General features: G+C 47.0%; 1 protein-coding gene across 1 annotated transcript in view; it reads left to right on the plus strand.

The window, feature by feature from the left end:
- The first annotated feature begins 580 nt into the window (after positions 1-580).
- Positions 581-13,014, plus strand: part of CDH3 (cadherin 3) — a 47,475-nt gene continuing 35,041 nt past the window's right edge. The window contains exons 1-2 of the mRNA XM_007940403.1: positions 581-640; positions 852-966. Coding sequence (XP_007938594.1) covers positions 581-640; positions 852-966 — 175 coding nt within the window. The remainder of the gene's footprint in view (positions 641-851; positions 967-13,014) is intronic.

Consider the following 13,014-nt stretch of genomic DNA (forward strand, 5'->3'; position numbering starts at 1 on the left):
TCAGTCCCTTAGGGACTCACTGCTAATTTTAAACCCGGGGGCAATCCGGACGGGCCAGCGTGGGAAGTGGAGAAAGAGGCAGAGGGCAGCCTTCACTGCGGCTGGGGGTGGAGCAGCACATCAGTCCCCATCAAAGCACTGCTTAACAGAGCGCCTCAGAGGAACATAAACTGGGCGCCTTAGTTTCAGTCAGCTTTAGATGCGCCTCCGCCGTATCCTCAACGCGCAGGAACATTTTTCTTTTTTCCCGCGCTCTTGAGGTAGCGGAGTGGGTTTTGGTTTTTCTCGAACTCAGAACCGAGACGCTGAGCCCTGCAGGGAGCAGTTCTAGGAAATCCGGGAGAACGGAGGAGGGCACCTGGGAGGGCAAGAGGGGCTTCACCAGCGCCTAGAGCGCGCTGGCAGCGGCCCCACCTGCGAGGAGGCGGGGCCTCAAGGCGCTGGGCCAATCAGCACCTACCTGCGCTCACCTGGCCTCCTCCCCCTGACTTAGACGAGCCGCCGAGCTCCAAGGGACGCCAAGGGCTTTACAGTGAAACAGCCCGCGGTTGCGGTACAGTCTTCACCTCTCTCTCCCACCATGGGGATTTCCAGGGGGCCTCCTGCGCCCTTCCTCTTCGTCGTCCTCATCCTCGTCCAGGTACTCCACTGCCTTGCCCTTGCCCGGGCGGGAACTTGTCCCTGGAGGGCGGGTGGGGTCCGCACGGGGCGTTGGCGTCGGGGAGAGAACGGGCAAGGCTCCTCGAGCTGAGGTATCCGGAGGACTCCCCAGGGTGGGGTGTGCGTGTGTGCAGGGCAGGGCACGCCTGTAACCCGGCTTCTCTCTGTTTGCCCTCTTCCCTCGGGTGCAGGTTTGCTGGCCGCGGTGCGCAGCATCTGAACCGTGCAGGGCGGGCTTCGGGGAGGCTGAAGTGACCTTGGAGGCGGGAGGTGCGGAGCTGGAACCAGGCCAGGCACTGGGGAAAGGTAAGACCCTTCAGGAGTCCGCTCGAGTACAGCGGCTGGATGGCGGCCGCACGTGGTCCGCTCCGGTGTAGCTCGGACCAAGCGCGTCCAGGCTGGGCCGGGGGAGTTCTGACCCCACCTCAGGTCCAGGGGAGGCGCAGAGAGCGTGTTGGGGCGGAAATGTGGGTGACTAGGCGGCTAACGAGAGAAGGCGGGAGATTATAGCGCCCCCTACGGTCCAAGTCCTCTCCTTGCCTCGCAGCCTCAGCTTTCCGTGACCCCTCCTTCGGGGTGCCGGACGACTTCCCCTCACCCTGTCCAGACGTGGGAAGCTCCCCCGGCTGGCCCCAGCAGAGGAATGCGCCGTCCACATTCCTTCTCCTTCCCCCGCGCAGGTGTGGGGATGAGCTGTGCCCCGGGCAGCCCCCCTTCGCCCCTCTCGGGCCCCCTTTGTGAACCGAGCTTTGTGACTCCGACAGACAGACAGGGTCTGTTTCTTTTCTCGTCGCTCCCCTCCCCCTTCTTCCCTGGCAGCTGGAATGCACTCTTAACTCTGCTCTTCCCGGAGGGCTTGGCGCCCCTGCAGCTTGCCTGGAACCTGGGCCTGGCACACCTGGGCTGGGGCCATCACGCACGGAGAACACCCTCATCCCCAGGGTTTTGGGACTGGGATGTTAGGTCACTTAGTAACCTTGGGGGTGTCCCAAGCCAGCGGGTCTTGGGCTACAGAGTGGTGGATGGGAGATCAAAGCACCTTTTGATCTCCCGGTTACTAGCTACACCCCCACACACACACATACATACACACACACAGAGAGTTCAAAAACTTGAGAGTGAGGGTCTCTTGTTGCGAAGAATCAGCGTATTAAGAGATCCAGGCAGCTGTTGACTGTTGGAGGGCCCTGTCCCTCCAATGGGGGAAGATGGGGATGGTTCTTCCATGGGCTCAAACCCAAATTCTTACACAGGGGTGCTTAACCTGGGATCCTTGGGTATGGTTCTGGAGAGTCTTAAACTGTGTACCTGGGAACTTGTGGGTGCATTTTGCTGGAGAGGGAATCCAGTTCACCTGACTCAGACAATTAAGAACTGTTGCCACTGAGCATTTCTCTAATGCCTCCATCAGCATATCCCCAACCCCAGGTACCAATTTCCACTGCTTGGCTTAAATGTGAGGGTGCCCTCTATGAGAGAACAGAATGGCTCTACTTTGTCTCTCCAAAAGAAGATTGGAGGTCTTCGGTCTGTGGAAGCCTCCCACCCCTCTTGTTTCCCCAAATAATTCTGCAGATTGACAAAACAATTAACACCAGGCTGGGCCAAACCCTTGGCTGTAGGGAGCTGCGGAGAGGCATGGAGAGGCCATGCCTCATAAACGTTAAATTCTTGTGCTTGGGTTTATTACTGGCTGGCTAACAAACTGCAACGCAGCCAACCTGTAAAAAACGTTAATTTAGGCAGGGCCCCAAGTTCAACTCCGGGTTCCTGAGGAAGCCTTATTGCTAACCAGACCTCTGCCAGATCTACCCCCCTTCCACCCCATTGTCAAGTTCTCTGACTCCGGTCTCCAAGAGCAGGCTGTGGCTTTGAGTGTTGTCTGTGCCTTATCTTTCTTACTCAAGCAAGAAATATCAAATTAGCTATTACTTCACTAGGTTTGAGGTTGTTGGGGAGAAGCGGTGATCAGGTTTTCGATTTCATGGTCCGGTTGGTGAGTGCTTCCTGGTGACGTCAGGCATCTTAAACCTTTTGAGGAAATTCAGTGTTCTCAGGTGTCTCGTTTATGGTTGTGAGAATGGGGTGTTCTGTGCCAGGAGCACACCTGGATTATAAAACAAAGAGTGGGTTAATGTGCATGGCTCACCTGGAGTCTCCCTGCCCCATGACTGGTTCTTAGAATGAGTTTCCTGGAGAATGGGCTGCCACCTTTTCTTTCCTTTTCTATTAAGTTAAAATGAGTTTCTGGGTCCACTTAGTTCCAAACAAATTGCAATTCCCCAAAAGAAATACAAAAATAAAATATTGGTACTTCTCCCCCGGGTCCTCAGCTTTTGATACCTTTCTACCTCCCTCCTCCTTCCCCCAAGCTTCTCATCCTCCATTTGCAGCAGCCACAGCCTGGATCCAGTGTTGAAAGAACTATCCTGAGGGTACACGCAAACTCTCAAGTTTGGCCAAGGAGACAACACTTTCCATATTGCTAAGGAACAGTTGCTGCAGTTGTTTGCCCCTGGGTTATGAATCTCACTGGTGTCTATGAAGTTGCGCTCAAAGAAATTATCTGATATAATTAATACCTTGTTTGTATGTGCACCTTCCTCTTCAAAGCCCTTCTACAACTCTGAGCTTGCTTTATCCTCCTAACATTCCCTTGAAGCTGGGAAGGTAAATATTAAACAACTTGAGCTCTTAATCTCAGAGTTGGGACTTCAGAGACCCTGTAGCCCAGCACTGCTGGAGGTCACACACTCTGATGTGGCTTGTCTCTAGCCTTTATGAACTTAGGAAGAAGGAAGGTCTTAAAGGTGGAGAGATCATGGCATGGCTTTTTGGAGGGTTGTAGGCACATGCCCAGGACCTGGTACTTAAAAGATCCTCACTAGGTATTTGCATGAATTGTGACAATCTTGTGAAGTACAGCCCACGTTACAGATGACACCTAAGCAGTTGTAGCTTCACTGAAGTCTTATTACTGTAGTGGCCGGCTGGAAATCGAAGTTCTGACTTTTGAGTTCTGTGGCACTTTTATACTAGAAAATGGGAGGGGGGAGGGGGATGAAAAAGTGGAATATTGGAGCCCTGAATCCTGTAGCTGCCTGTAATAACCGCCTCCCCCAAGAGCATTCAGCCATTTATTGCTTTTTGTTCTAGGGTTTTCCAGAAATATCCCAAAGAGGGAATCAATTTGGCGATGGAGGCTTGAGTCAGGTGAAACTGAGCTTGGCTAGACCGAGAGTGAGAGAGGTTCCTTTGGAGGGGAGTGGGGCAGGAACGTCTCCACAGTTTGGGATCTTGCTTTGCTTCAAGTATATTGTAGAAGCAAACAAAAAGGAAAAGTGCAAGGAGGGAACTTGAAGTGGTCTTAAAAAAAAAAAACAAAAAACAAACTCACTGCCGTGGAGTTGATCCTTACTCATAGCAACCCTTCCTTGGGTTTCTGAGGCAGTATCTCTATGGAAGTAGATTGCCCAGTCTTCCTTCCGCAGAGTGGCTGGGGGGGTTGAACTGCCAGCCTTCTGGTTAGCAGTCAAATGCCTTAGGCACTACACCATCCCCATCCTTAATGGTGAACAACTAAGGTGGCTTGAGGGCAGGGAAACATCCAGCACTTTATTTTGGTCGCTGAGAGAGGATTCAGTTGACTATTTAGTCCGTCTTTGGGTAAGATTGAAAGCTAATGGTTGTCAGCTTTGGTAGGATTTTGAGCATGGGTGGACTTCAGAATTGTTTTTGCTGCTTATCTTAGTTTTCTGCTAACCAGAATGCTGGCTGCTAACCAGAATACTGCCTTGGAAACCAAGGAGGGGTCGCTATGAGTCAAAATTGACTTTGACGGCAGTGAGTTTGGTTTGGGTTTCTGTGTTAAAAAGAAAAAAAAATTGAGCCTTTATTCTGGGCTATGCCCTCTATTCACATTTTAGTTTTCAGTAAAGATTTATTTATTGTCTCTACAGCTATAGAACTAAAGCAATGAATAAGTACAATCTTGCCCTTGGGGAGTTTACAGTCTAATATTCTTTCGTTTTTCTGCTTATGACCATCTTGCAAAGCAGGTTGATGGTAACTTCCTCTCAGTTATAAAATGGGGTTAAGGGACTTGGTGTAAGTCACTGGGGAAGCCAGCAATAAGACCAGGATTTAAACCTTGTCTGCCTCTACAGCTAAGGGGATTGCACAGTGCCCCATAAATCTGCCACTGAGGAATGAATGTTTGGGGGCCTGGGCTTTGAGCCTGGCCAGCTGCCTTCCTGGCTCAGCGGCTCTGTAGGGTTGATTGCTGAAGACTCTGCCCTGCATCACCAGTAGTTTGTGCCTTGGGAGCTGGTCTCAAACCTCTAGTCTCCCTTCCCACCTCCTTAAATGACACTCTGTTCCTAGGTTACCTAGTTCAGGGTGTCCTCACCTCCCTGCTGCATAAGGAAGGCATTACTTACGATGAGCAAGGAGTTGCTAGGTCTGGAAACTACAGCTCTGCAAAGCAATTAGATGATGAAGAGAGAAAAGGGCCCTCCCTGCCCAAATGAGTTGAGACTTCAGTCCTGAGGCTAGCTGGTCTCCATGTGGAGAACCACTGTTATTGGAGAACAGCAGGGGTTGAGAAAAGTTCCCAAATGATGAGTGTGCAGGTTGAGGAACTTCATAAACGTTCATACCCATGTATCTAGCACACAGGTGAAGAAGCAGCATTACTAGCACCTCAGAAGCTCCCTCCCCACAACATGATCACTCCTCTGACTTCTAATACCATGACTGAATTTGTTTGTATTTGAACTTTAGAGAAAATAATCATATACTGTGTCTTTTGGGATCTGGCTTCTTTCACTGCACATTGTGAGATTTTTCCATAATGCTCCAAAAAGAGTAGTTGTGGTTGATTCTCATTGTTGTTTAGCACTCCATTATATAATTATACTCTAGTTCTACTGTTAATGGGCATTTGAGTGGTTTCCATGTTTTGAGCTATTAAGAGTAATGCTGCTACGAACATTCTTATATAGTCTTTTGGTGAACTTATATATGTGTGTCTTGAGATATATACCTGAGAGTGCAATTAGCTTGAAGGTTAACTGAGGCTCTCAGTACTCCGGTCATGCACTGGAGGTTAACTTTTCTCCATTCTAGAATAGCTGGGTCTCTTCTGGATTCTACCACCCCAACCCCTACAATCTCCTCACCAGACCTACCCCTCCTGGAATCTTGCATCTCATCTAACCCTACTCTGAGAGATGTTGTTGTTGTTATGTGCCATCGAGTCAGCCCTGACTCATAGCGACCCCTCCTTGGGTTTCCGAGGCAGTATCACTACGGAAGTAGGATTGACCAACCTTCCTTCCGAGGAGTGGCTGGTGGGTTTGAACCGCCAGCCTTCTGGTTAGCAGTCAAGTGCCTTAGCCACTATGCTACCAGAGCTCCTACTCTGAGAGATAGCTAGTCTTTATTATGTACTTACATTATGCAAGAGAAAACCTTCCCTTGATTTGCCCCTGAATGAATGCTTGCTACTTCCCCCAAAGGAGAAAGGGAATCCAGAAAGGGTCCTGAATTTCTTGGCTGAGAATTCTTCCTGTGTGGAGATTTTTATCCTAGTTGGTATGTGAGGCAGGCTCCTCATTTGGCCAAGGTTGCCAAGTCCAAGTTCTCTTGGTCTTAGTGTTTCCTCCATCACTGCAGAGCTAGGGAGACACAAGAAATGTTGAATCCTTGATTCAATGAATATTTATTAGTGCTTGTTATTGTTGTTGTTATGTGCCGTCGAGTCGGACCCGACTCATAGTGACACCTTCTTGGGTTTCCGAGGCGATATCACTACAAAAGTAGATTGTCTAACCTTCCTTCGGAGGAGTGGCTGGTGGGTTTGAACCGCCAGGCTTTTGGTTAGCAGTCAGATGCCTTAGGCACTATGCTACCAGAGCTCCTATTTATTAGCACTTAGTAAGTGCTAAGTACTGTTCTAGGTTCTGGGGATACAGCAGTGAACAAAACATGCAAAAATCCCACTCCTTCAGGAGCCTGACCTTCTGGTGGAGGGACACAGACAAATTAAGCACAATATATATAGTATGTGATCTGGTAGGTAGGAAGGAAAAATATGGGGTCATATAGGAAGAGTTGTTGACATGTTCTTGGAGGGACCTGGAGGGAGAGATGTCCATGCTGAAGGCTGAGGAAGAGTTAGGCAAGAGAGTTGGGGCATGAGAGTTGGTGGGTGAATGTTGTATTTCTAGCAGTGGGAACAGCATCGTGGGTTCCAGGAACTTAAATACATTTACTTTAGCTGGATTGTGGCGTGGAGAGAGGTGAAAGGAGAAGTAGGCAGGGCCCAGCCCAGCTTGGGATTCGTGTCACCCTACAACAGAGGTGACGAGGTGTTTGGGAAAGGCTGGGTATGTGGATGGAAGCCCTAGTTGAACCTTCATGGATACCAGGATCTCTGCATCTTCTCTGGAATGAGGACACAAGGCCCCATTTCTAGCATTTCTTCTAGACTCCCCTTTCTGACTTCATCCCAACCAAGGAGCGTTGTCTTCCATCGTCTTCAGTTCATTTAGTCACTGGCATTGCCAGCCCCAACAGCAGGGCTGGCAAGGAAGGGCTTAAAAAAAAAAAAAAAAAAAAAATCCTAAATACCATTTATTCAGAGCTTACTGAGTTCCAGAAATTGCATTAAGTACTTTATGTAATAAGCTCCTTTAATCTTCCTAAAAGCCCCATGAGGTGGGTGGAATTGGCCCCATTTAACCAGATGGGGAAACTAGGCTTGTTAACTTGTTCAACGTCACCTAGCTCTAAAGTGGTGGAGTCAGGATTTGAACTCAGGTTTGACCTCCTAAGTTTGAGGTATTAACTATTTGGGGGTCAGGGTGGGGGAGGGAAAGAGGTTGTGAGGCCTCTGGTTCTGGCCAAGCTGGAAGCAGATTGGAAATAGTTAACTTCTGGCTCAACAGCTTCACATTCCTGTACCCTCCAGACAGGTCTCTGTTAATCACCAGGAGCTAGAATGAGGGGAGAGCCATCAGTTGAAAGGGAAAAGCTGGCCTCCCTGTAGGATGTGGTGGAATAGGGAGGGTTCAGATACCAGACCTGATAGCCACTCACACTGATAGTTCTCAGCAGCAGAGGATCTGCTTCTAGCAGTTCATCTTCTGCTTCTCTGTCCCTCACCCCCACCTTCCCTCCTGCAGTAAGGACCTCCCCCACCCCCTGCTCTGAGAACACACACACACACACACACACAGCCAAATCCTGGCACCCTTGTGATTCTGTGTTACTTAGAGCATCAGTGGTCCACATATCCTTCAGGCTAACAAAATCCCCTTTGGGCTGTAGCTGCCATGGCCCAGACTAACTTTGTGGTGCTAGGATCCTACTGCTTGCTTGCCTGAAGCGAGCCAAATTGCCTCCTTGCCCTGGAAAGAAGCCAAATAAGCACCTTCCTTTCTCCCTTTACCCTATGTTTGAACTTGCAACTCTGGCTCTGTCCCTAACATCTGAGAGAGGGCTCAGAGCCAGGGCCACCCAAGCAGGAGCAGGAGGGCCTGATCTGGTGGGGAAGACTGGTGGGCTGCCTCCCCGTCATGAGCACCCTCAGGAGAAAGATCATTTTACCCCTTGGACCCTGAGGCATCTCCAGAGGTCAAGTGGAGAAATGTAGGGCTGAGGAGTGAGACCCCAGGTCCTCCTCTTTCCCCTGGCTCTCAGTAACTACTTGTGTTTGTTTAGGACCGTGTAAGGTTAGTTTGAAGTTCTATCTCTATTACCAAGAAGCCTTGAAAACTTATGCTGTGGACTAGAAGTAGAGGGTTCCTTTTGTCCAGGGGTTCTGAACTTTGTGCCTCAGATCTGCTTTAGGAACTCTTTGATCCCCTTAGAATTGTGTACAAGTGTACGTGTGCATTTTTCAAAGAAGATTCCTGTCCAACATTTGGGGGCCACCATGTTCATCCCCCACCCCCATTCCATCATTTTATAAAGGAGCAGGTGGTATGTCCAAAGAAGTAGTTAGCCCAAGGTCCTACAGGACCATTTGGAAGTTCCTCCTTTCCTCAAACCCATCAGTGGAGTTAGGCCTGATAGTGTAAATCTGGAGGCAGGCAAAGGAAAATTGATTCTAGGCCTGTTTTCTCATCCCAAACTGTGTGGCCTGAGGCAAGTGCCTCTAAGTCCCAGCTCCTAAGTACTGTGTGTCCTCAGAAGTGCCTCTATGTCCCCAGGGCTGTGAGGAGGTAGACTGGTGGGGGCGTTAGAAGGCAGGAATCGAAGTCTCCTACCATCTTGGGGTGTCTTGCTTCCGGCAGCCTGCCTCCTGAGCTGTCTTCTCACTACGAGCCCTGTCTTGTTGCAGGTCGTGGGGTGGTGGGGAGAACAGCTACGTGTGGACTCCCTACACACAAGCCAGAACAAGACAGCAAGCCCACACCCTGCCCTCTCCCTGTGGAGTCTCATTCTGGCAGGGCTTCCCACCAGGCCTCAAGACCTGCCTTTTTTGTTTTTTGTTTGAAGTTTATAGTCTTTTTTCTGCTTCTAGAATTCTGCATTCCCCAGCTGGGACTCAGCCACACTGCAATCTGTTTCCTCCTACCGTTGGTCTTTGAGTCAGTAGTTAGCAAGCTTGGTTGATCAAAATTTCTTGGGGAGCTTTTTTATTTTTACTCCCCATTTCTTCCTTATATACTACTTTATGTTGTTGACATAGGGTTGATTGGTTGGATTTTGAATTAACACATAAATATATGTTGATGGTATAGGCAGTTTTTTTCAATAAAGTACATGACACTTATATGACAGGTACCATTCTTACCTCTTTACATGTGTTAACTCATCTAATCCTCATAACATCCCTGCTATCATACTTGGTAAAATGGAGGGTCAACGAATAAGGGGCAGGCCCTCAATGAGATGGATTGACACAGTGGCTACAACGATGGGCTCAGGTCCAGCAGGGATTGTGAGGCTGGCATAGGACTGGGCAGTGTTTCATTGTGCTGTACATAGGTCGTTGTGAGTCGGAGATGACTCGATGGCACCTAACAACAACAACATCCCTGGAGGCAGTTACTATCCCCATTTTATAGACAAGGAAACTAAAGCCAGAGTGTTGGGTAACTTGCCCAAGATCACAAAAGTAGTAAGTAGCAGAGCTTGGATTCGAATGCACCCAGACAGGCTGAACTTGATCCCCTAAATTCTACTGCCTCTCAGTAGAAGTAATTCATAAATAAATAAAAGTCCTCTTCCCAGTTTATTCCCTAAGGATAAGCATAGTTAAGGTTTAATGGGAATCCTCGTAGACCTCTTTCTCTACACCAAACATGTATGCGTAAGGGATTTTAAAAATAAGAATTGTACTATATCATACATAAAGAAGTCATTCTGTAACTTGCTTTTTTAACTCACTGAATCACAGGCATCTTTCCAGACCATTAAATACACATCGATCTTATTTTTAACAGCTCCATAGTCTTCATGTGGTGGCTGTACCATGATTTATTTAGTCAGTCCCCTATTTTTATATTTTACAAATGTGGTAATGGGGACTTAAGATAAAAACTGTTAAGTGTTTGGATTTTTCGACATCTAACTGTCAGAAATCACCTTATTAGGAAAGACTGTTGTAGAAAGGTGATTGAGTGAATTGTTTATCTTACCCCATCCAGATAAACTGTGCCTTTGTGTTTAAATAATAACCTTCAAGACAGACTGTGAAGTAAGCATAATAGTTACTATACTATTTGAAGATCATAACTTTTCGCTATTATTGTATGAGTTAATTATATATTTTGAAGCATTTAAGCCATCAAAACTAAAAAGATTTTAAATTGCTTAGCTCAGAAGTAAACTATCAAGGCAAAGTGGCAGCATACCCAAACCAAAAATCCAAACTCACTGCCATTGAGTCGATTCTGACTCATAGTGACCCCCATAGGTTTCCTCAGGCTGTGAATCGTTACGTAAGCAGACTGCTTCATTTTCCTTCCACAGAGTGGCTCAGTGGGTTCAAACCACTGACCTTTAGGTTAGCAGCCAAATGCCTTAATACTGCACCACAAGAGCTCCTTGGTGGTGTACACCTGTGCCCAGTATACCAGCCCAGTGAACCTGTTGTCATCCCCCATATGGCTCTGGTGCTGTTGACCATTGAAATGTTCTTTACTGCCTGGTTCTTTGTTTTGAGGTAACCTCCACCAAGTACACATGGGACATCTGAGAAGAGCTCCTCATCTCGTTGGTGGCCTGATTCCTCATGGGCTTTGGGATCCTCTTCCTGATGCTCTGGGTTGGCATCTACGTATGACTCCCAAGGGTACCCACCAGGCAGTTTCATTGAATCCCTGCTTTTGTAAATTAGTTGTTCTTCTCTCTCTCTCTCTCTCTTTTTTTTTTTTTTTTTACTATTGCTGGAAGTGTCCTGCTGCTGCTCAAAATAAAGGCAGATGTGTGACCAAAAAAATAGTAAACTCTGAAATTTATTAAAGCCAGCCTTATCCTCCTTAGATGTTGCTAGCTGGGGAATTGACTTTCAGCCAAAGCAAAAATGCGTTGCAAAAAGGGTATGGGGACTGTATCTGACCTCTAACTTCATGAGGGAGAGAAAGAATCACTATCAGAAACCCAAGGCTGATTCCTGTGAAGCTGAGGTCAGACATGCCGCCATCCTCCAACCTTACCAGTCTGACACCAATCATCCCTCCCACTCTCTATTTCTCTACTGGCTTCAGTAATTCATTGCAGTGTCCATATAGAAATCACAGATAATCAATTATGGGGTTTGTTAGGAAAACAACAGGTTACGATTCAGGTTCAGGGATGCTCAGGCTACAATTCCTTGATCAGGATAGCCTCCCCTCAGCCATGCCCATACGCACACACCGCTTTGGCCCTTGGCCTTGCCTCTGTTCTGGCAAGTGTTACAAAGCTCTTTTAGCTCTGCCCATAGGTGTACCTGGCTCTGCCAGCAAGCCTCCTGCCCAAAGGCACTCACCTTCCTTGCTCCGTATGTCAGGAGCCCACTGCTCTGTCTTGTACCGGTTTCTTTGTTCTCTTGCTGCCATCTCTGCCATCTCAGTACAGGGACCTCAGGTCCAAGAACACACTCCTCTCAGGCTCTTGATGGGAATGAGATTCTTCTTTCCACCTATGAGATGGCTCATTTTTAAGCCTAGTGGATGGCAAAACTGACCAGTCCTCACATTAGGATTCCATACATCTTATTTCCATGGTCTCAACCCAACATGGGTGCCATATGCCTTATTTACATTATCAACAAGCTGTCGAATCCCCTCAGTGGGCCACAAGCACTTTACATTTGCGTAGTTCCACCAAGTCATCTGGTGGGAGTCACAAAGACCATGGCTAAAAGCCATGTTAAATAATTCACTGCACCACATGCATTTTTTTTTTCTAGAATTTTTCTTTAGATTTCAAAATCTAGTTAGCAAACATTTTGCTGAACAAAAAGTTGATTTGCATTCTTGAAGGGGGTACTTGTTTCTGATCTCATACTTTTCAAGAAAGGTTTATGCATTTTTTTCTTAAACTCAAATAATGTTACAATAAACAGCTTTGTACAAGGTGCTTTGCAGTGATGTAAAGGATGTATTCTTGAAGACCATAAATAACTTAGAACTCCCATGATTTAAGACTTATGCTCTCATATGAACAAATGTGAAGTTTGTGTTCATGGGAGAGGGGAGGCTGGGAAGGGAGGTCTTCCAATTCAATAATCACTCCAGCTTTGAAATTATGTGACTGGACAGTTTTTCTTTAATTTGGAACATTTGCATTTCTTCAGACTTTGCATACTAAATGAGACTTTAATATTTATGCACAATTTCAAATTTCTTCAGTTAAAATTTGCCTAAAATATAACTAGTCTGATGTCAGTATTCAGAAAACTCTGCCTGGGTTTGAACTGTTTGTCACAATCTAGCTGTGAAAGCTTTGGGAAGTTAGTAACTTTTGTGCCTCAGTTTTCTTGTCTGTAAATTAGAGGTATTATTATTAGGATACACAGGGCTCCAGTGAGGACTGTGTGAGTTAGTATATGAAACAACGTGTGGCGAGTGAATAAATGTTAGGTTTATTGGCTGTAGTAATAGAAATATTATTATTGCTGAACTAGCTTGTGTGTATATTTCTTGAAGGATTCCTAGAAGTGAACTTCCTGGGTCAAATTCACTCAACAATTATTGAACACCTACTGTGTACCAGGCATAATGCTAGGTGTGGGGATATAGTGAGGACCAAATTCTAACACAGAAACACAGACTTTACCTTTGTGAAAAGACTAGTTGGGCAGAAAGGCAATTAGATAATTATAAGTAACTGCATAATTACAAGTTGTAATAAGTT

The sequence above is a fragment of the Orycteropus afer genome, unplaced genomic scaffold (genome assembly GCF_000298275.1).
Source record: "Orycteropus afer afer isolate SDZICR_OR568_19922 unplaced genomic scaffold, OryAfe1.0 scaffold00067, whole genome shotgun sequence".
Classification (NCBI taxonomy): domain Eukaryota; kingdom Metazoa; phylum Chordata; class Mammalia; order Tubulidentata; family Orycteropodidae; genus Orycteropus; species Orycteropus afer.